This window comes from Magnolia sinica, chromosome 9, assembly GCF_029962835.1.
Source record: "Magnolia sinica isolate HGM2019 chromosome 9, MsV1, whole genome shotgun sequence".
Classification (NCBI taxonomy): domain Eukaryota; kingdom Viridiplantae; phylum Streptophyta; class Magnoliopsida; order Magnoliales; family Magnoliaceae; genus Magnolia; species Magnolia sinica.
Genome location: NC_080581.1, coordinates 70,020,749 through 70,042,693, shown reverse-complemented (window position 1 = coordinate 70,042,693; position 21,945 = coordinate 70,020,749). Strand labels below are relative to the sequence as shown.

Genomic DNA, 21,945 nt, shown 5'->3' with positions numbered 1-21,945 from the left:
GGGTTCATGTTCAATTATTGTCCACCATGTGCGACCCACCTTCAATATCCACCACCCCTCATGTAGAGCCCACCTTTGATATGGACCATCCATTTGTGTGAGCCTCACCTTCGATGTGGGTCGTCTATCATCCGGGCCCCACTTTGGCTGTGGACCATTCATCATTAGGGGCCTATCTTTGACATGGACAATCCATTATGTGGGTTTACCTTGATGTGCATCATCCATAATGTGGGGCTCACCTTTGATGTGAACCATCTATCATGTAGACCACAACTTTGATGTGGGTGGGGCTTCCTTCGATATGGACCATCCATCACATCACATGGAGAGAAATAAATAGAAAAGTAAAAAAGTTGAAACACAAAAAATATAAAAACTTATAAGTAACTTTCATCACATAAGTTAATTTTACAATAATTTCAAACAAGCTTATAAGTTATTAATTTACTTAAATAAAAAAACTCTCTTATTGGGTCGTACCCAAAAAGTCCCTTAATCAAAAGTATTCTATTTATTTATTCCTCTCGAGTGACATTGATTCATAGCCAATGATGCTTACATGGATTTCAAAGTCCAAGTCACTTTAAGATTCTCTTTTAACGTGCACCTCACATGATGACTTCTTCCCAACCCCAGCGAGACAAACCGAGCACAAAGACCGCAGATTAGTTGCGAGCCAGAACCAGCCACGTGGGTGTGATCCCGACTGTGGGGTATTCGTTGTATATCTACAGTGTCCACCTTTTTTTCTGCTTATTTTACGGCATGGTCCAAAAACTTAAGCAGATGCAAATATCCGGTAAACCATACAGCAGGAAATAGTGGTGATTGACCATTAAAAACTTTCTGTGGGCCGCCAAGAGTTTTCGATCAAGTTGATATCTGTTTTTTAAGCTGAAATTTTTATTTTCCCTTTATCGAGGTCTATCATAACCTCATCAATAAATTGGATTGGATGGCAAATAAACATTATGGTGGACTCTAAGAAGTTTTAACTGGTAACTGATCAATGAACGTTTTTTCCTGTGGTGTAGTCTACTTGTGATTTGTATCCGATTCATTTTCAGGACCACATCCTGAATTAAGCCAGAAAAATAGATCCTCAACTCCGATATAAAATGCATACATCGGGGTGAGCCCCACGGTCAGGGTTGCACCTACCTGGCTGGTTCTCGGATCGCAGCTAATCCGCGTTCCGGCACGAGATAGTGATAATGGCTACAAATTTCCACATCAAAATATCGCTGAAAAGGATTAGTTGGACGCGGATTTCCTGCTGAAGCCTCTGGTACTAAGTTTCTGAGGGATTCTAGGTGGGACCCACCGTGATATTTTCACACCGTCCATCCATGGTGAGAGCTATTCTAGGACATGAGACTAAAATTGAGGTGTATCTAAAAATCAAGTGGGCCGTCTGACATGAAAAGTCAGAGAAAGAGTTTTTTTGACCGTTGAAACCTTCTAGATTCACCTTGATGTTTATATGCCATCCAAACTGTTTATAAGGTCATTCCCACTGCTGGTATGAAGTTAAAACACCAGATATGAAACTGTGGCCATACAAATATTTCAAATGGTGGTCACAAAATCCCAATTATTTCCTCTAGTGCGGCTCATTTGAGTTTTGGATCCATCTTATTTTTAATCGCATGTCTTAAATTGCGCTTTCAAAATGGACGAACAGTCCGAATTTTTCACAAACATCACCATGGCCCCCTTACCTAGCATCCAAACTTTCCTAGGAAATCCGTGTCCGTTCAACCACGAGAAGAGAGCATTTTTACTTCTCGTTGCAACAGTGCACGCGTAAAACACAAAGGAACTTGGATTGCTTGGTGTAGAACACAGCACTTATGTCAGTGCTGTCTATGTGTAAAAGCCATAATGTATGTGTTTTATCCATGCTGCATCTTGCCATCATCTTAGGGCATGAGCCCAGTAATGAGATAGATTCAAAGCTAAAGTAGACCATACCACAAAAAACAGGGCCATAATGATACTAGGGTTGAAACTTCTTGGTCCTACCATAATGTTTATTTTCCATCTATCTTGTTCATATGGTCACATGGACATGAAAAAAGAGAAAAGACAAATATCAGCTTAATCCAATACATCTGTAACCCATAAGAAGTTTTCAATGGCAGAAGATCAATCTCCATTACTTCTTAGGGTATAGTCCACTTGAACTTTGAATCTATCTTGTTTTTGGACTCATGCCCTGATATGATCATATCAGGCAAAATGAAGAGTTGTCATGGATAACACATACTGTCATTCATCAGGCGTGTTTCACCTGTACACAGTACCGAAGTCCATGAAGTCAAGAGTCCAACATAAACAGCTCACATGTGCCAGTGACACACCTGTGTGAAATTGAGAATATTCATTTGATAAGCCCGTCGACAATGTATTTTGATTTTGGACGCAGATTACACGGTGACCCCACGCGGTGGGATATGATTGGGCAAGAACGGATTGACTACTCCTGCCACCAGCCGGGTGGCTGTGGTCGGTGCTCTATGGGACCCAACGTGATGTATGTGTTTCATCCATTCTATTCATCCATTTTACAGATCATTTTAGGGATTGATACTAAAAATGAGAGTGATATAAATCTCAGGTGGACCACACCACAGGAAAACAATAGTAATTGGATATCCACCATTAAAATCCTCCTAAGGGCTACTGTACTATTTATTTGATATCCAATCTGTTGATTAGGTCATACAGACTCAGATGAAGGGAAAAAACAAAGATCAGATTGATCCAAAATTTTTATGGCCCTCAAAAAGTTTTTAATGGTCGACATTCATTAAACATTGTTTCCTGTAGTGTAGTCTAGTTGAGATTGGGATATATCTCATTTTTGGTTCCATGCCATAAAATGATCTAGAAAATTAGATGGATAGCATGGATGAAATACATACATCATGGTGGGGCCCATAGAGCACCGACCATCCGCCATTGGCTGGTGGCAAGGGGAGTAGCCAATCCATTTCCTGATTGGGGCAGCTGTAAGAGATGAGTCAGCTTATCATTTTCCATAAATATAAGCGTTGGCTATGCATCTCGCACATAAAAATAAACAGAGGAAGAGCTTATGCAAATGGATTTGAGTGTATTTTGGTCGTTTATCATCTTCATCCATGTAATCCACTTCCTAGGTCTGAGCTTGCACTCAATTACTGTCGTTGCAGCCACTTTCAGCAATGAAACTGATCGATTTGCTTTGAAAGTATAGCAATGTTTCACATTCATGGCAAAACAACATAATATTTAAAAGGGACTCACTTGATGAATACTTCCTCAGATTACTCTCCAATGGGTAGTCCAATTGCAGGAGCACTTCCACTGGAATGTGATGACATTTTGAAAAGAGTTGAAAAAATGTCACAGCTATTAAACATCTCAATATCCTAATAGTATTCTTAATGGAAAAAGACGATGTCTATGTCTCATTACATTCTTGATCCCCCTTTGAATTACACGAAATAAAAGAAAGAAAGAAAGAAAGAAAAAAGAAGAAGATATCTTTCCATCATTCACCATAAATATTAAAAGCACACTCCTATGCCAATACTAAACATATCTAAAGCTTGTTAAGAAAAGTATTTTCAACAAGCTCATTTTATTTTGAAATCTTCTCAATATAACTACCAATAATATCTCAGTAATAACTGAGGTAAGATGGATCTTCACCTGACAGTTGTGACATAACTTGTTCATCTTGATGAATCCTGACACCGAGATATAAATCCTTGATTGCGTGCATTTCTGTGACCACATCTTTCATCTCCATTCTATCTCTTGGAGAGTTTGCAGAACACAACACACCAATTCTGACCATTGAAATTAAACAAGCATGCATTCTTTTTCTTGTGTTAGTATGATTTCCGCTGCCTTGACTAACTTTGGCTTCTTCTAAGAGAACTGGATCAACAATGTCCATCACTCGTTTGGGCAATGACAACTTAGCAAAATGACGAAGGCTTAGATTATCTTTAAACATGTCATCAGTTGGCCCCTTTCCGGGTATCATCTCCAATAGAAGGATTCCATAGCTGTAAACATCGCCTTGTGTAGATGCTTTAGCACCCATCGCATACTCTGTAATTTGTACATATCGTATTTGCATGAAAGCAACCATTTAAATACAAATAAAATTACATTTTGAGTTTTGAAGGAGACATAGGGAGGGAGGGAGGGAGTATTCCACATTTAAACAAGTAATTAACATTTTTGCTTTTCCTAAAGGTCAAAATTTCTAATATCAATTGATGTGCTATGAACTTTGGTTTGAGAGGCGGTACTCATTTCTGATCTTATTATTAATGTTATTATTATTTTTTTATTACTTGATTAACTTTCAGAATCCTATTATCTGTAGCTATAGGAACACACTCTTGCTTACATCTAGGAATGTGTTATGGCCTAGAATTTTGGATGGTCTTATCTAAATGTGTGCAGGAATTGTAGTAGGGAAAAAGAAATTTAGAGGATTTATCATAAACATTTACCAAAGTTGTACTCTAAAAAAAAAAAAAAAAAAACGATTAGAGGATTTACCAGTACTGGTCCACATTCAACATGCACAAGTCGCCTACCTGATCACCAGAGCAATTAGGCCAAGCAACATACCAACAAGAGCCCACCTATGAACAAGCCTCCATCATATGTGGAATGCATAAATGTGTGCCATTGAACAGGTTGGACCCATTATAAAATTAGTAGACTAAGATAGAAGAAGTTCCATTAATCAAGTGGGCCTCGAACATGAGAAAAATTGGAAACTTAGAGCTATATATGACTGATGTTTGATAATTAAGGCGCATGTAGCTGATCAATGTACATCAGTCTTATCAATTCAACCCAGGAGCATGATGTTAGCCCAATGCATGTTTGAAATGGGTCTCGGTGGATGGATGGCTCTGATTTTATGAACGTGTGCCACAATGGCATAGTTTACTATTATTGTACATATGCCACCAAGAAAATCCATCCATTCATTTGATAATCCACAATGTGTGACTTGGTGTAGAATGTTTGTTTTTTTTTTTCCTTAGCAATGTGTTACTTGGTGTAGAATATCCATCCTGCAAAAGGTGGGTGCACCTGACTTGGGATAAAAACTAGGATGGTCCATTCATTCAGAAGCCTGAACCATCAAAATTAATGAACATTCAAATTGTCTAACTAAATAAGATCATGGCTCACCTAATGTCTCATTTGGTCCAATATTATTCACCTAAGTGATATTTTTGTTAGAGCCATTGTTTGCATGGCTAGGTTTCTATACAATTGATACATTTTCAAGTAGCAAGCTCATTGGTGAGAAAGAAAGCACTGACTGTGAAAGTTCATTCACATACAATGTGGCACATGAACATTTCTCCTCTAAATAAGCATTAACTAATTTACTTATTATCTATGCTAATTAAAGCCTTATCTGTTTCCTACTAATTTAAAATTAGAATTTTGCTACCCCAAGCACAAAACCGTGCTAACATATATGCACATTTTTTGAGAGGTGACAGGTCCTCTAAGAAAGTCTGCAAAAGTCAGGCAATCCACTCGTCATGCAGGCTAGATATGTGCCTTGAATAAGTATTTTTTTTGTTAGCTGTCACTACGAGCACATTTGCAAATGGTTATCTTCATGGTAGGGGCCACAACATCAATTTACCACATGGTTAGATATCATGTGGCACCCAAGTCTGGCATAAGGTTTGTGTGTGCTAGAAAACTACTTGAAAAAAAATTTCCTGCTTCACAGGACATACTTAAGAAAAGAAAATAGATGAAATAGTTACCTAGAGCGATGTACCCAGTAGATCCCTTCACGCCGACCAAGCTGGTTTGAGGAACGTCAGAGAGGAACCTTGCTAACCCGAAGTCACCCACATAAGCAATCATGTCATCATCGAGAAGAATGTTATCCGGCTTTAAATCACGGTGAATGATCGGTGTTTAGCAATGGTGATGTAGATAATCCAGTGCATTAGCCACATCAATAGCTATATTTAGCCTTTGAATAAAGTTTAAATTCCTCCCCAACTGATCATGCCCATCTCTGTGCAGCCACTTACTTAGACTTCCATTGGGCATGTACTCAAAAACTAAAGCCATGAATTCATTGCCCTTAAAACCAATGCTTGAGCAACAAGTTAAGATTTTAATAAGATTCCGATGCCTAACATTTCCCAAGGCTTCACATTCGGCCATAAAGCTCCTCATAGCTCCTTGCTGCTGAAGGTTAAGGACTTTCACTGCAATAACAATTCCATCTCGATCTAGGTTTCCTTTATATACAAAACCGAAACTTCCACTGCCAATCAAATTTGCAGAAGAGAAGCCATCTGTCGCTTTATAGAGCTCTGCATATGACACATTCATGAAAGAATCCTCCATAGAAGGCACATCGAAGGGTTTCCTTCTTGACTTTCTTACCCAATAAAGAGTGGTAAAGGAACATGGTAGTGAAATAAGACACATGACAACACTAATTATCGAGATTTTCACTTTTGAAGCAAGAGATATTCCCCCTTTCTTGGAAGCTTGGCGAAAGCATGCTGGCAATTGCAACTCTTGAATACCCCCACAAAGCTTACTATTTCCGAGTACTGAAATTTGACTGGCATTTCCAAAGACCCCTTGTTTTGGTAATTCACCCTCGAAATTGTTGAAAGATAAATTTAAATACTGCAATGCAGAAAGATTCTCCAGGTATTGTGGAATCTTTCCAGACAAGATGTTACATGAAAGATCCAGGGATTGAAGGCCTCTTAGAGTACTAAATGCTGAAGGAATTGATCCCTGAAAGAAGTTCCCATCCAACCAGAGATACTCTAGGCTAAGACAATTGCCTAGCAAGCTTGGAATTTCTCCCGACAAATTGTTATTAGCAACATTCAGTGTCTGGAGACTTTGCAAGTTGCCGGTTTCCACTGGCAGATTACCGGTAAAAAAGTTGTTTTCAACATGGAGTTCAATTAAAGAGGTAAAGCTGAAAAGCAGTTTGGGTAAGCTACCACTAAGATTATTATTTTGGAGGTATATGAACTGCATGTATGTACAATTTCCGAGGCTTGAAGGTATGCTCCCTATTAGATTATTTTCGTATAAAACGAGTTTATACAGTCGGGAGAAGTTGCCCAAAGAAGATGGAATTTGCCCTGATAATTCATTTCTTTGCAAGTAAAGTTCCTCCACCTTGTTAAGCTTCCCAACACCAATAGGAATATTACCTGTTAGAAAGTTCTGTCCCATTATCAGTGCTGTTAGTCCAACAAGATTCTGAATCCCAGATGGGATGTTTCCGAATATCCTGTTACCTCCAATATTCAGCCGTGTCAGTTGGGTCAAAAGATTAGCCATGGAATTGGGCAACACACCACTGAGACGGTTATTGGCTATTGACAGTTTTCGCAAGCTACTGCAATTGGTCAAAGAATCAAGAAAATTCAAGTCATGAGCTTTCCCAAGTCCGAGCTGATTGCCGGCTAGACGTAGCCTGTTGAGACCCTTTAGGCTTCCAAAATTCATAGGCACGGAACCGCTAATTCTGTTATTACCAAGCTGAATAACTGCAAGCCCTGAAGCATTGGATAATGAAACCGGTATGGATCCTGTGAATTGATTTAGTCCGGCGTAAAGCTCTTGGAGATTAGGAAGAGTGAGGCCTAAGTTTGGTGGAAGATTTCCATGCAATTTGTTCCCTGCCACTCCCAAAAGGTTAATAGAGGAGATATTGTATAGTTGGGGTGGAATCGTACCTGACAGTTCATTTCCACCAATGGCAAGAATACTTAACCTCACCAACCGACCAAGGTCTCCTGGGATGCTGCCTTCAAGCCTATTACTCGTGAGACGAAGGACAGTGAGAGATGAAAGGTTTCCAAGTGAAGGCGGGATGATTCCCGTAAGAGTGTTGTGACGAAGGGACAAAAAGGTGAGCTTCAATAGAGAGCCAAGCTCAGTTGGAATCCTCCATGTGATCTGGTTCCGGCGAAAATTAAGGACTTTTGAGTTCGGAACAGTGGGTCAGATTTGCTGGAATTTCTCCAGAGAATGTGTTATCGGACAAATGAGAGATTGCAAGTGCGACAAACGGCCAATCTCTTCAGGAATCATCCCATGGAAGCTGTTGCTTGCAAGATCGATTATGCTGAGGAAGGTGAGGTTTGCAATGTAAAGAGATATGGGGCCCACCATGCTCTGGCCACTGAGGTTCAAAGCGGTGACTCTTTGAGGAAGTTGGCCACCGCATGTGACCCCCTTCCACTGGCAGAAGTGGAGAGTATGGTTCCACGAGCTCAAAGATTGGAGAGGATCGTTGGTTATCAGATGTTTGAAGTTGATCAAAGCAAGACGATCAGTTTCATAGGAGACGTTAGAGGCAGATCCCAACGACCATGTCGTCTCTCACCAAAAAAGCTCTAACAATCACCAAAATGCTAAAACACACCCCCAAGAACCCAGATTATGTCCTCACCTTCTTCAAATCTCATGGGTTCTCAGAAACTCACATCAAATATGTCATCGCCACAGCTCCAAAACTCCTCTCCGCGGATCCTAAGTGCATCTTAAGGCCCAAGATCCAACACTTCAAAGACAAGGGCCTCTCCGAGTCCAATGTCGTGGCGCTCATCGTTTCAAATCCTCACATCTTAGCCCCCAGCCTCATTCATATGCATAAAACCGGTGTTTGTCTTCCGCTACTTGGACGAAAATAGAGATGGGAAGATCTCTGCTGCAGAATTACGAAGCTGCATGAGGACGATTGGGGAGGATCTGTCGGTGGAGGAGTCGGAAGTGGTGGTCGAATCCATCAACTCGAACGGAGATGGGATGTTGGGTTTTGAGGACTTTGTTAGATTAATTGAAGTTCACGGGGAAGAAGAAGAGATGAGGGATCTTAGAGAGGCATTTGAGATGTATGAAGAAGGGTCCGGATGTATTACACCCAGGAGTGCTTTGATGCAGTTTTTTGGCTTCACACAGTATTTGTGCACGTGGAATACTTCAGTTGCCTCCTTCGAACCAAACATTATACATGTCACATCATACACTTTAATACCATACAATACACACACCAAAGCGAGGCCCTAAGTAAAAAATTTTAGAAGTATATGATTTATTAGTGTGCATCAAGTATCACACACTACCAGAAAAAAAAAAAAAAAAAAATCTCCCACAGAAAATTTCACCACCATTACTATACTGACACGTGTCAGTTACTCCACGAACTGCGAATAAAACCTCGGGTAAGGCCTAATAAGCAAAATCGAGTAATCCACTGTCTCACACTCTCTCTCTCTCTCTCTCTCTCTCTCTCTCTCAAAAGTCCGTTTTTCTGCCTTTTGTTTCTCGCAGCGCTGCGAATCCTGCCACGAAGGAAAATCTGAAGGAAAAAACGATCTGGAAATCGAAATCCAGGCCTCTAATTTTCCCCTTCTAGCGATTATCCATCAGATTCTCTCTGGAACGGTACAAATCCCACCTATTTCCACGAAAAATCCACTTTCGCTGCAGTGATCTAGGGTATTTTCGCAAAATCCCCGTCGAATCCTCCTCCTCCATCCTTGATCTGTGTAAATAAGTGCGGAATTCCGTTGTTTGGATTTTCTAGGGTTTCAGATGAGGATATGGACTGGAATTTCATGTCTTAGTGGCGTTTAGGGTTTTTGTTTTCCTTTTGGGGGGCGAATTGTCTGAAATGCAGACTAAGGAAGGGCAGAGTAATGGAATTTCTCAGTCCTTTTCAGACGATTTGGTCAGTGAGAGAGCAATCCATTCGACTATGATGACTTCGTTGATTCTTCTGTTGGCTCCATCATCCGGTGTCAATCACATCGAGCACCGCGTCTCGAAGATGGATACGTTGTCTGGCGTTGCTATAAAGTATGGAGTCAAGGTAAATGGATGATATTCTTTTAGATTTCTGTTCGAATTTTGATTTCTGCATCAGATTCTTTTTATGTATGATTCTTCAAAGCATTGCATGATCATAGATTTTTTTATTTTTATTTTATTTTATTTTATTTTTTCATTTTTTCTGTATATTTGATTCATTGGTGGTTGAAAGAAGTACATGCATGTACCCACCATGCACATGGCATGCAGAAACCGGCCGTCCAGATTGTTGGCCCAACATGGATTGAGTAATAGTGTAAAAACCTCATTTTGGTCAGATGATGCTATCCAATCGATGGACATTTTCCCCGTCGAGCCGGGACCTTCCTCCATCCCCCCCACCCCTTTCTGTGGATTGGGTGGTTGGGATTTTCTAATTCATGTGGTTTTTTGGGTTATGCTTGTGTCCAGTGGGCTGGCTCATTAGATCATCTAGATTGAAGTGCATGTATTACCCTTGCATGGTAGATTCATTCATTGAAACGACCAACATACCATGGCATACTACCTTGTAATTCATCTTTTGATGAATAATGCATTCGTCTTGATTTTAAAATTGTGAGGTTGCTGTTTTGTTTATGAGTTGCTTATACCGTGCTCTCTCTTAATGCTTGGATAATTCAGGAAGAGAATGAGGTTCACTTTCTACTGAAGAAGCTAAACTTTGATTTGGAAAAGAAACTTGGTTGAACGGTTTTAAGCCGGACGGTTATAAACCATTCTAAATTTAGAAAAAGGGATGGTGTGGATTTCTTACCTCTCATATGGCCCACTTGAGTTTTGGATCCACCTCATTTTTGGTCTCATGTGCTAAAATGATCTCTCAAAATGGATGAACGGTGTGGATTTCTCACAAAAATTACGGTAAGCCCCATCTAGCATCCCAGCGTGTGGACCACAAACCATAACAGTAAAATGCATTGATGGTGTGTTTGAATTCTCATATTTGAGATTGGGCAGAATGGTCACGTAGGCAGATTGCCATTGAGCTTGTTTCTTGACCTACAAGGAACAATCTCAATGGCAATTAGAGGTTGCCTCAGCAGAAAACCCTCTCTGCCAATATTTAGTGGCAATTTGAAAAAATGTTGTTAGACCAATTGAAAAGAACAGTGAAAAAAAAATCTTGTCTGTCATTGACTTGGCCAAATTGAAAAGAGAAGCTACTGAATTCTCATACCCTGGCTAGACCAATTTATTCTCGGATTCTGTGTTATGATTCTTATACATTGGGTATTGATATTATCTTTATTACTTTGTTTAATATCATTTTTATTTTTATTTTTGGTTTGAAAGGATGGATTTTCCAAATGTAATCTATCTATACAAAATGGCATGCTTGCTTCTACTGTAAAGCCTTCTGCCTTCTGCCTTCAAGCCCATACCTGCTATCTTTTCTTTTTCTGCATAAACTTTTCTTCCTAGCTTCATTTTAGAACTAATTTAACTTGTCAACATGTGGATGTAATGTGCTTTTATTTGAGAATGTGCTTAACTTGCAACTGGAGTTAATCTAAAATGAGCTCAAAATACTTTTCCCCAATTCATTTTCTACTCAACTGCAGTTCTTTTTTTTTTTTCTTTTTTTATACCCACATTTGTCTTCTTTTGTTATGGTTTACACTCAATGACAACGTTGTTGATCTCATAATATCTGCGTTCACCATCATGATTTGCACGTTTGGGAAGCTCAGATCATGCACGTCTGCCATTTTAGAAAATCTTATCTTGTCACCTTTATGGGCAGTTTTCTTTTTTCTTTTTAATCATTGTTGCTTAATTTACATAAAATGGATCTGTTTTTAATTTTGGTGTATGCTCGAGTTAGTTCTGTTCCAAGTCACTTGGGAATCTGGACTCTTGGAAAGGTCTTACTCTCGTATCTTTTATACAATCACCCGTTTTCTGGAGATGTAAAAATCTGACCTGATCCATTTCTTTCATTGAATATGCCAACTGCACAACCTGTTCTCCCACTTACCATTGACTACCATTAACATAATATATGTACCTTACTCTGCCACACATTTGTTCTTTTCATGTTAATACAGTCTGTGTTGTAAAATCCCAAATGAGTGGATGGTTGAACCACCACAAAATTGGTAGAGGTCTGGTATAATACGTAAATTCCAATATTCCAATCTTAGAGATATTTGAGAAATCTCTCATCCATATTTGTTTCCATCAGATTAACTGTCTAGATCACCAAACCATGTCCTTTGAACTGTATGGAATAAGGTCACTGGGGCACTATTTCTGTTTTGTTTAGGGCAGGAAACATTGGTGATTGACCATTAAAAACTTCTTGTGGGCCACAAAAGTTTTGGATCAAGCTGATATTTGTACTTTCCCTTCATCTAGGTCTTTGTGGCCTTATCAATAGGTTGGATGGCAAATAAACATTCTGGTGGCGCTCAACAAGTTTTTATTGACAGGTAATTCAATCACAATTTCATGTGGTGTGGTCCACTTTAGATATGAAGATACTTCATTTTTTCAATCATGCCCTAAAATGAGCTGTCAAAACAGATGGACTGGAGATGTAGGGAAAATATATCACTGTTGGCCCCACAGTTAGGGATCCACTGAAGCTGCACCCAATTAGCTGGAACCACACTCTCTCCTTACTTTGCTCTTGTATTTAGTTGCTCTATATGATAGGTGTGGCATTGTCCTTTTAGTTGGGTGTTGGAGGGGTGGATATACAGACTTTTATTTTTTGAAATCAGATATTATATTTCCATCCATATAAAAAGCCAACTCCAAATTGCTGGGAGAAAGGCTAAGATGATGATGGATAACACGAGGATGTGAAAATCTTCGATGATTAATTATCGGAGTTAAATTGTACAAATGTAATTGAATTACATAGCATTTTTCCTTTAAAAATACTCTCTCTCTGTTGCACTTGAACAACTCTTACTTTTGTTGCAATATTGATATATTAGTGGTTCTTTTAGACGCGCAGCTGTCTTAGCTTTGAGTACAACAGCTCACAATAAGCCAAACCTTATTAAGGGGCTTCTTCCTGAATTATTGCCACTTCTATATGACCAGACTGTTGTTAAGGTGAGATCTGCTTTGTATTTGAATTTTTAAACCAGTTATGTTATCAATGGGCTGATCTGCTTATGGTTTAGTATCTCCCAGCCCGGGTTAAGCTACCACATCACTTGATGGTACACTGCACTAGGTTGAGGCCCAACTTTTGAAGCTCACTGAAGATTCTTTGTCTCATAACATGATCTGACTAGGTTGAGGCCCAACTTTTGAAGCTCACTGAAGATTCTTTGTCTCATAACATGATCTGTCAGACACATGCGGAGCTTGAGACAGTTTGGTTCATGGAACAATGTGTCCACAAATTGAAAGGCTGCTTCGGTTTGAGGAATCTGATGTGGAGGACATGCTTCAGTTTGAAAATGTCTTTCTAGTAACTTGCCAACTATACTCCCATTAGTACCTTGCACTCGCACCTAATCCCTTCACATGAATGCTAGTTATTGGGCTGCTGTTGTATCTGTACCGGTTTTTTACTTTTAGCATTATCTTTAGATTTCTGATTTTGAATTCCTATTAGAGTTTTAAGGGTTTTTTTTTTGGCAGTTATGGTGTTATATCTGTACTAGAGGTGACAGATTGACAGCCTCTAACTAGCTGTGGTGTTTTGAGTAAAGGCAATAAATTTGTTAGGTTTAGGCAATTGATTCTTTTTCTTGTTTTCTACTGATCAATGCAGAGAGGTTTTGGCTGACTTGAAAGCAGCTGGGGCTACTTGGGTGCAGTTTGATGAGCCAAAGCTTGTGCTGGATTTGGACTTTCATCAACTGAAAGCATTTACAGATGCTTATTTACAGATGGAAGAGTCCTTATCTGGTCTGAAGGTTATTGTTGAGACCTACTTTGCTGATGTGCCGGCCGGAGCATATAAGTCCGTTGGCATTTTATATCCAATATTATTAGTTCATCATGATCTGCTTGCTTTAGCCTTTCTTCACCATCTTTTTTGACCTGACCCAGTTCTCTGACCTGGTTGTAGGACTATCACGTCATTGAAGGGCATCTCGGCTATTGAGTTTGATCTGGTTCGTGGAGAGAAGACCCTTGAATTGATCAATAGTTTGGGTTTTCCTTCCAGCAAGTATCTGTTTGCCGGAGTTGTTGATGGTCGTAACATTTGGGCTAATGATCTCACAACATCTCTTAAGACGTTGAAAGCTCTTAAGTGCAAGGTTGGCAAAGGTATACACATTTCATGAGTTCTAGATTTGTTAGAGATAAGCTGTCTAAGATTTTGAAATCACTGAATATGTTGTTACCAAAATCAGTAAAATCATCTGTCACAATCCATGTTTACTTATTTTAGCACGGAAATGGTTTCTTAAGTTTGCTCCATCAAGTTGATGCCGTTTTTTCAGAATATCAGTTTTTATTTCTAATTTCTTTGGCCGTAGCCACCTAATTCCTACATATTTTGGGTTTTGTTTTCATTGTAACTGTGACTTTTCTAGTCTATCAAAATTGATACCTAAACTTTGCATGGTGCTCGTCAATTGCAGAAAAGCTTGTAGTTTCCACTTCCTGTTCCCTTCTGCACACATGTTAAGATCACAATGATCAGGCGGTTCTGACCATTGGATCAAACGCCTATGAAAGGAACAGTTAGGACTGTTTTTGAAATATATTTCAATCAACAATTTCGACCATCTATTTCGTAAAGACAATGATGTATTACCTGCCATTGTAGGGAAGCACTTTGATCAGGCCATTCTAACCTTCCCATTCAGTGGTTGGAATTTGGATGGCTATAAACTTAAGTCCAAATTTTGGACGGACAGGATATTCTAATTCGTGTGATCTTTGTGCTATGGACAATTAAGAGTCTGCAATTACAAGACTATAAAACACCCCATCAATTCTAAAATAATTATAAGAGGTTTCCAGGTATGTTAATCTTCCTTTTTGCTGCACACACAAAAAAATGGATCAGAACAATCTTGCTTCTTTTTTTTTTTTTGAACCCGGTCCTAGGCCAAGCTTCCCCATCTGTGAATGCATTTCCAGCAGGGCGAGCAACAGCATACAAGATGTTTGAGACCATCAAACGGAAACCAGAGATCAACTCATACAACACAAGTGGAATTGTGTTGAAAGATATCAACAGCGATATAGAACTGAGAGATGTTTGCTTTAGCTACCCTGCAAGACCTGACATTCATGTATTTTCTGGGTTCTCGTTGCATGTTCCAAGCGGCATGACTGTGGCTCTAGTTGGAGAGAGCGGCAGTGGGAAGTCGACAGTGATCAGCCTGTTGGAGATGTTCTATGACCCCCAAGCTGGTGAGGTGCTCATAGATGGCATCAACTTGAAGAAGCTGCAGCTTGGATGGATCAGAGAGAAGATCGGTCTTGTTAGCCAGGAGCCCATCTTATTCACAACTACTATAAAGGAGAATATCGCATATGGTAAGGCGGGTGCTACATTGGAAGAAATCAGAATAGTAACTGAGATCGCTAATGCTGCAAGGTTCATAGACAAGATGCAACAGGTCACTTGCTTGTATTCTTTTTTTTTTTTTGGGTAAATTCATCTTCTCTCAAAGATGTTGTGGGTGGAAGGCTAGGAAAGGAAGACATTTATAGTTTGTTTTGGGAAATTAATTGTTTTGTTGATATTGTGCTGATTATTGTCTTGATGAATGTTAAATGGGTGAAATATGCACAGGTTCAATCATTTGTTGATAGAGAGCTGAGGTTAAAAGTGAATTTAGCCTCAGTTGATGCCAACAAAGGCTAAATCCATCTTTAGTCTCACTTTTGTCCCAGTTACCTAAACTGAGACTACAGCTCCTATGGCTAAAGGCTTTAGCCTCGGTTGTTGAGAACCGAAGTTAAAAATAGATTTAGCTTCAATTGGAGGCAACTGAGGCTAAAATTTGGATTTAGTCTCAGTTGGAAACAATGGAGGCTAAAATTTTGATTTAGCCTCATTTCGAGAAAACTGAAGCTAAAAAGGTTCTTTTAGCTTCACTTTCCGAGGCTATAAAAGTCATTTTAGCCTCAGTTGCTAAAACTGAGGTTAAAGGCTTTAGCCACAGGGTTTCAACCTCGGTTCGGATAACTGAGGCAAAACTGAGGCTAAAGGCTTTAGCCTCAGTTTTGAACTTTTTCAGCCACAATTTTGAACCGAGGCTAAAGCTCCCTTTTCTTGTAGTTTAATGGACATTTTTTTTCCTGTGTTGTAGTCTACCTGTGATTTGTATCTGATTCATTTTCAGGACCACATCATGAATTAAGCCAGAAAAATGGATCATTAGCTTGGATATAAACTGCATAGATCGGGGTGGGCCCCATGGTCAGGGTTGCAACCACCTGGTTGGTTCTGGGGTCGCAGCTAATCTGCGTTCCAGCACAAGATAGTGATAATGGCTACAAATTTCCTCGTCAAAATATTGCTGAAAAGGATAGTTGGACGCGGATTTCCTGCTAAAGCCTCTGGCACTAAGTTTCCGCAGAATATTAGGTGGGACCCACCGTGATGTTTGTGAGAAATTCACACCGTCCATCCATGGTGAGAGCTCATTTTAAGACACCAGACTAAAATTGAAGTGTATCTAAAAATCAAGTGGGCTGTAGATGAAAGTCAGAGAAAGAGTTTCTTGAAACCTTTCTAAAATTACCTTGATGTTTATATGCCATCCAAACTGTTTATAAGGTCATTCCCACTGGGATGATCATTCCCACTGGGATGAAGTTAAAACACCAAAAACTTAGCTTGATATGAAACTGTGGCCATACAAATATTTCAAATGGTGGCGTGTCCGTTCAACCACAAGAAGAGAGCTTTTGTACTTCTCGTTGCAACAGTGCACGCGTATATCCACACGCATGCGGAAAACACAAGGGAACTTGGATTGCTGAGTGTAGAACACATCACTTATGTCAGTGCTGTCTATATGTACAGAACTTATGTGGAGCCCACAATAATGTATGTGTTTTATCTATTCTGCGTCTTGTCATCGTTTTAGGGCATGAGCCATGATGAGGCAGATCCAAAGCTAAAGTAGACCATACCACAAAAAACAGGGTCATAATGATGCCAGGGTCGAAACTTCTTGGTCCCACCGTTATGTTTATTTGCCATTTATCTTGTTCACAGGGTCACACGGACATGAAAGAAGAGAAAAGACAAATATCAGCTTAATCCAATACATCTGTGACCAGTAAGAAGTTTTCATTGGCAGAAGTTCAATCTCCATTACTTCTTAGAATATGGTCCACCTGAACTTTGAATCTGTCTAATTTTTGAGCTCATGCCCCGATATGATCATATCAGGCAAAATGAAGAGATGTCATGGATAATACATACATCAGACGTGTTTCACCTATACACATTACCGAAGTCCAGGAAGTTAGAGTCCAATATAAACAGCCCACATGTGCCAGTGACACACCTGTGCGAAATTGAGAATATGCATTTGATAAGCCCGTTAATGAATGTACTAATTTAAAAATCATTTCCAACAACTTATCAGGTGGACCACTCATGTATTTTGATTTTGGACGTAGATTACACGGTGACCCCACGCGGTGGGACTTGATTGGGCGAGAACGGATTGGCTACTCCCCCTGCCACTTGACCGGTGGCTGTTGTCAGTGCTCTGTGGGCCCCACCATGATGTATATGTTTCATCCATTCCGTTAATCCATTTTTAAAGATAATTTTAGGGATGAATACAAAAATGAGAGTGATATAAATATAAGATGGACCACACCACAGGAAAACAAGAGTAATTGGATATCCACCATTAAAATCCTCCTAAGGCTCACTGTACTGTTTATTTGACATCCAATCTGTTGATTAGGTCATACAGACTCAGATGAATGGAAAAAACAAAGATAAGATTGATCCAAAATTTTTATGGCCCTCAAAAAGTTTTTAATGGTTGACATTCATTAAACACTGTTTCCTGTAATGTGGTCCAGTTGAGATTGGGATATATCTCATTTTTGGTCCCATGTCATAAAATGATCTAGAAAATTAGATGGACGGCATGGATGAAACACATACTTCATGGTGGGGCCCACAGAGCACCGACCATCAGCCATTGGTCGGTGGCAAGGGGAGTAGCCAATCCGTTTCCTGATTGGGGCAGCTGTAAGAGATGAGTCAGCTTATCATTTTCCATAAATATAAGCGTTGGCTATGCATCTCGCACATAAAAATAAACAGAGGAAGAGCTTATGCAAACGGGTTTGAGTGGATTTTAGTCGTTTATCATCTTCATCCATGTAATCCACTTCCTAGGTATGAGCTTGCACTCAATTACTGTCATTGCGGCCACCTTCAGCAATGAAACTGATCGATTTGCTTTGAAAGTATAGCAATGTTTCACATTCATGGCAAAACAACATAATATTTTAATGGGACTCACTTGATGAATACTTCCTCAGATTACTCTCCAGTGGGTGGTCCAATTGCAGGAGCACTTCCATCGGATTGTGATGACATTTTGAAAAGAGTTGAAAAAATGTCACAACTATTAAACATCTCAATATCCTAATAGTATTCTTAATGTAAAAAGATGATGTCTATGTCTCATTACATTCATGATCTCCCTTTGAATTACACGAAATAAAAGAAAGAAAAAAGAAGAAGAAGACATCTTTCCATCATTCACCGTAAATATTAAAAGCACACTCCTATGCCAATACTAAACATATCTAAAGCTTGTTAAGAAAAGTATTTTCAATAAGCTCATTTTATTTTGAAATCTTCTCAATATAACTACCAATAATATCTCAGTAATAACTGAGGTAAGATGGATCTTCACTTGACAGTTGTGACATAACCTGTTCATCTTGCGGAATCCTGACACCCAGATATAAATCCTTGATTGCATGCATTTCTGTGACAACATCTTTCATCTCCATTCGTTCTCTCGGAGATTCTGCAGAACACAACACACCAATTCTGACCATTGAAATTAAGCAAGCATGCATTCTTTTTCTTGTGTTAGTATGATTTCCACTGCCTTGAGTAACTTCGGCTTCTTCTAAGAGAACTGGATCGACAATGTCCATTACTCCTTCAGGCAATGACAACTTAGCAAAATGATGAAGGCTTAGATCATCTTTAAATATGTCATCAGTTGGTCCCTTTCCAGTTATCATCTCCAATAGAAGGATTCCATAGCTGTAAACATCACCTTGTGTAGATGCTTTAGCACCCATCGCATACTCTGTAATTTATACATATCATATTTGCATGAAAGCAACCATTTAAATACAAATAAAAATAGATTTTGAAGGAGAAACAGGGAGGGAGGGAGTATTCAATTTAAACAGGTAATTAACAATTTTGCTTTTCCTAAAGGTTGAAATTTCTAATATCAATTGATCATGTGCTATAAACTTTGGTTTGAGAGGCCGTACTCATTTCTGATCTTATTTCTGATCTTATTATTAATGTTATTTTTTTTTAATTACTTGATTAGCTTTCAGAATCCTACTATCTGTAGCTATAGGAACACACTCTCACTTAACATCTACGAATGTGCTATGGCCTAGAATTTTGGATGGTTTTATCTAAATGCGTGCAAGAATTGTTGTAGGAAAAAGGAAATTTAGAGGATTTATCATAAACATTTACCAAAGTTGTACTAGGAAAAAAAAAAAAAAAAACAATTAGAAGATTTACCAGTGGTCCACATTCAACATGCACAAGTGGCCTACCTGATCACCAAAGCAATTAGGCTAAGCAACATACCAACAAGAGCCTACCTATGAACAAGCCTCTGTCATATGTGGAATGTATAAATGTATGCCATTGAACAGGTTGGACCCACTATGAAATTAGCGGACTAAGATAGAAGAAGTTGCATTAATTAATTGGGCCTCGAGCATGAGAAAAATTGGAAACTTAGAGCTATATGACCGATGTTTGATAATCAAGGCACATGTAGCTGATCAATGTACATCAGTCTTATCAATTCAACTCAGGAGCATGATGTTAGCCCAATGCTTGTTTGAAATGGGTTTCGGTGGATGGATTGCTCTGATTTTATGAATGTGTGCCACAATGGCATAGTTTAGTATTGTTGTACATATGCCACCAAGAAAAGCCATCCATTCATTTGATAATCCACAACGTGTTACTTGGTGTAGAATGTTTTTTTTTTTTTCTTAACAATGTGTAACGTGGTGTAGAATATCCATCCTGCAAAAGGTGGGTGCACCTGACTTGGGACAAAAACTAGGATGGTCCATTCATTCAGAAGCCTGAACCATCAAAATTAATGAACATTCGAATTGTCTAACTAAATAAGAACATGGCTCGCCTAATATCTTATTTGGTCCAATTTTATTCACCTAAGTGATATTTTTGTTAGAGCCATTGTTTGCATGGCTCAGGTTTCTATACAATTGATACATTTACAAGTTGAAAGCTCATTGGTGAGAAAGAAAGCACTGACTGTGAAAGTTCACGTACAATGTGGCACATGAACATTTCTCCTCTAAATAAGCATTAACTAATTTACTTATTATCTATGTTAATTAAAGCCTTATCTGTTTCCTACTAATTTAAAATTAGAATTTTGCTACCCCACGCACAAAACCGTGCTAACATATATGCACAATTTTTGAGATGTGACGGGTCCTCTAAGCAGAAAGTCTGCAAAAGTCCGGCAATCCACTCATCAGGCAGGCTAGATATGTGCCTTGAACAAGTATTTTTTTGTAAGCTGTCACTGTGAGTGGAACAACCTCACATTTGCAGAAGGTTATCTTTATGGTAGGGGCCCCAACATCAATTTACCACATGGTTAGATATCATGTGGCACCCAAATCTGGCATAAGGTTTGTGTGTGCTGGAAAACTACTTGAAAAAAAAATTTACAACTTCACAGGACATACTTAAGAAAATAAAATAAAAGAAAATAGATGAAATAGTTACCTAGAGCGATGTACCCAGTAGATCCCTTCACGCCAACCGAGCTGGTTTGAGGAACGTCAGTAAGGAACCTCGCTAACCCGAAGTCACCCACATGAGCAATCATGTCATCATCGAGGAGAATGTTATCCGGCTTTAAATCATGATGAATGATCGGTGTTTGGCAATGGTGATGTAGATAATCCAGTGCATTAGCCACATCAATAGATATATTTAACCTTTGAATAAAGTTTAAATTCCTCCCCAATTGATCATGCCCAATAGATATATTTAAACTTTTGGACTCCTGTCCTATTGTAAGGTTGAGAAACTAATGGATGGAGTAGATTTCTCAGAATCTCTGTGAGACCCACATAACTTCCGCCCACATGGAACTTCCTGCGGCTGGGGCACAGGCAATTGGCGGAATGTGAAATTAAAGGTTTCGCCACAAATATGTTATTTTAGTTTTATGGATGGAAACTCCTGTGCTTTTTTGTTTCTTGTTTTGAAACGTCCTCAGTCTCAAACGAAATCTGTCCTCACAAATTGAATTCTACATAATTCTAGAATTTTCAAGAAAACAACATAAACTTATATTTAAGAAGTCTTTTTCTAATAAATGAATTTCATGGAAAAATACATTCTCAGAATACCTACTTAAACGAATCCAAAAGTAGAGAGGGTGATGCCATTCTCTTCAAATATTGTGTGAAGCTCGACCAAGACTAATATATTTCTTGTGTTTGACCCATAAATGTTACTAATGAACCACACGTCTTGGTAACCAAGTCCATTGATATCATGGACTCCATAATGGGCAATGCAATGTCATAATATTTCTCTAATCAGATGAAAATGACTAGTAATAGCCAATGGTCCATATTTAACATGCATGACCAATGTAGGAGCTTTTAAGGGTATGTTCCATACACCGTGGAAGACACAATATCAGTGATTTGGATCATTGGAGAAGTGCCATGCATGCATGATTCATTTATCAGCCCAAGTATCGTAGTTTCTTTCCTCATTCTGTTCAAGTGTAGTGAAGATATGTTACATCTTTCATGCCTATACTATTGGACAAAGAAATTAAC

General features: G+C 39.0%; 4 protein-coding genes across 7 annotated transcripts; 1 reads left to right on the top strand and 3 right to left on the bottom strand.

Annotated features, from left to right (window-relative positions):
* Positions 1 to 3,670: 3,670 nt before the first annotated feature.
* Positions 3,671 to 5,916, bottom strand: LOC131255099 (receptor kinase-like protein Xa21). Its single transcript, XM_058255793.1, has 2 exons — positions 5,814 to 5,916; positions 3,671 to 4,110 (listed from the first exon to the last, which is right to left on the bottom strand). The coding sequence occupies exons 1-2, from the start codon at positions 5,914 to 5,916 to the stop codon at positions 3,671 to 3,673; spliced, it is 543 nt and encodes a 180-aa protein (XP_058111776.1).
* A 54-nt stretch (positions 5,917 to 5,970) lies between these two features.
* On the bottom strand, positions 5,971 to 8,133 carry LOC131255098 (putative receptor-like protein kinase At3g47110). The gene is made up of 2 exons (XM_058255792.1): positions 8,112 to 8,133; positions 5,971 to 8,021 (listed from the first exon to the last, which is right to left on the bottom strand). The coding sequence occupies exons 1-2, from the start codon at positions 8,131 to 8,133 to the stop codon at positions 5,971 to 5,973; spliced, it is 2,073 nt and encodes a 690-aa protein (XP_058111775.1).
* A 1,051-nt stretch (positions 8,134 to 9,184) lies between these two features.
* On the top strand, positions 9,185 to 14,189 carry LOC131255612 (5-methyltetrahydropteroyltriglutamate--homocysteine methyltransferase 2-like). 4 transcript variants are annotated; one of them, XM_058256361.1, is made up of 4 exons: positions 9,188 to 9,489; positions 12,876 to 12,984; positions 13,655 to 13,846; positions 13,955 to 14,189. In XM_058256361.1, the coding sequence occupies exons 2-4, from the start codon at positions 12,965 to 12,967 to the stop codon at positions 14,172 to 14,174; spliced, it is 432 nt and encodes a 143-aa protein (XP_058112344.1). In that variant the 5' UTR covers positions 9,188 to 9,489; positions 12,876 to 12,964; the 3' UTR covers positions 14,175 to 14,189. The 4 variants fall into 4 exon arrangements, 3 of the variants coding, with proteins under 3 accessions (XP_058112344.1, XP_058112343.1, XP_058112345.1); XM_058256360.1 differs by having other exon boundaries at positions 9,285 to 9,543; XM_058256362.1 differs by lacking the exon at positions 12,876 to 12,984 and having other exon boundaries at positions 9,292 to 9,916.
* A 4,284-nt stretch (positions 14,190 to 18,473) lies between these two features.
* Positions 18,474 to 21,093, bottom strand: LOC131255611 (receptor kinase-like protein Xa21). Its single transcript, XM_058256359.1, has 2 exons — positions 20,873 to 21,093; positions 18,474 to 19,157 (listed from the first exon to the last, which is right to left on the bottom strand). The coding sequence occupies exons 1-2, from the start codon at positions 20,973 to 20,975 to the stop codon at positions 18,718 to 18,720; spliced, it is 543 nt and encodes a 180-aa protein (XP_058112342.1). The 5' UTR covers positions 20,976 to 21,093; the 3' UTR covers positions 18,474 to 18,717.
* Between the last annotated feature and the right edge of the window lie 852 nt (positions 21,094 to 21,945).

Coding starts and splice junctions, on each gene's coding strand:
- LOC131255099 (XM_058255793.1), bottom strand. CDS start 5,916: ATGATTGCTTATGTGGGTGACTTCGGGTTAGCAAGGTTCCTCTCTGAC. Junction 4,111..5,813: donor TACTGGGTACATCGCTCTAG/GTAACTATTTCA, acceptor TACAAATTACAG/AGTATGCGATGGGTGCTAAA.
- LOC131255098 (XM_058255792.1), bottom strand. CDS start 8,133: ATGATTCCTGAAGAGATTGGCC. Junction 8,022..8,111: donor GATTCCTGAAGAGATTGGCC/GTTTGTCGCACT, acceptor CGAACTCAAAAG/TCCTTAATTTTCGCCGGAAC.
- LOC131255612 (XM_058256361.1), top strand. CDS start 12,965: ATGACCAGACTGTTGTTAAG. Junction 12,985..13,654: donor ATGACCAGACTGTTGTTAAG/GTGAGATCTGCT, acceptor TGATCAATGCAG/AGAGGTTTTGGCTGACTTGA. Junction 13,847..13,954: donor GTGCCGGCCGGAGCATATAA/GTCCGTTGGCAT, acceptor ACCTGGTTGTAG/GACTATCACGTCATTGAAGG.
- LOC131255611 (XM_058256359.1), bottom strand. CDS start 20,975: ATGATTGCTCATGTGGGTGACTTCGGGTTAGCGAGGTTCCTTACTGAC. Junction 19,158..20,872: donor TACTGGGTACATCGCTCTAG/GTAACTATTTCA, acceptor TATAAATTACAG/AGTATGCGATGGGTGCTAAA.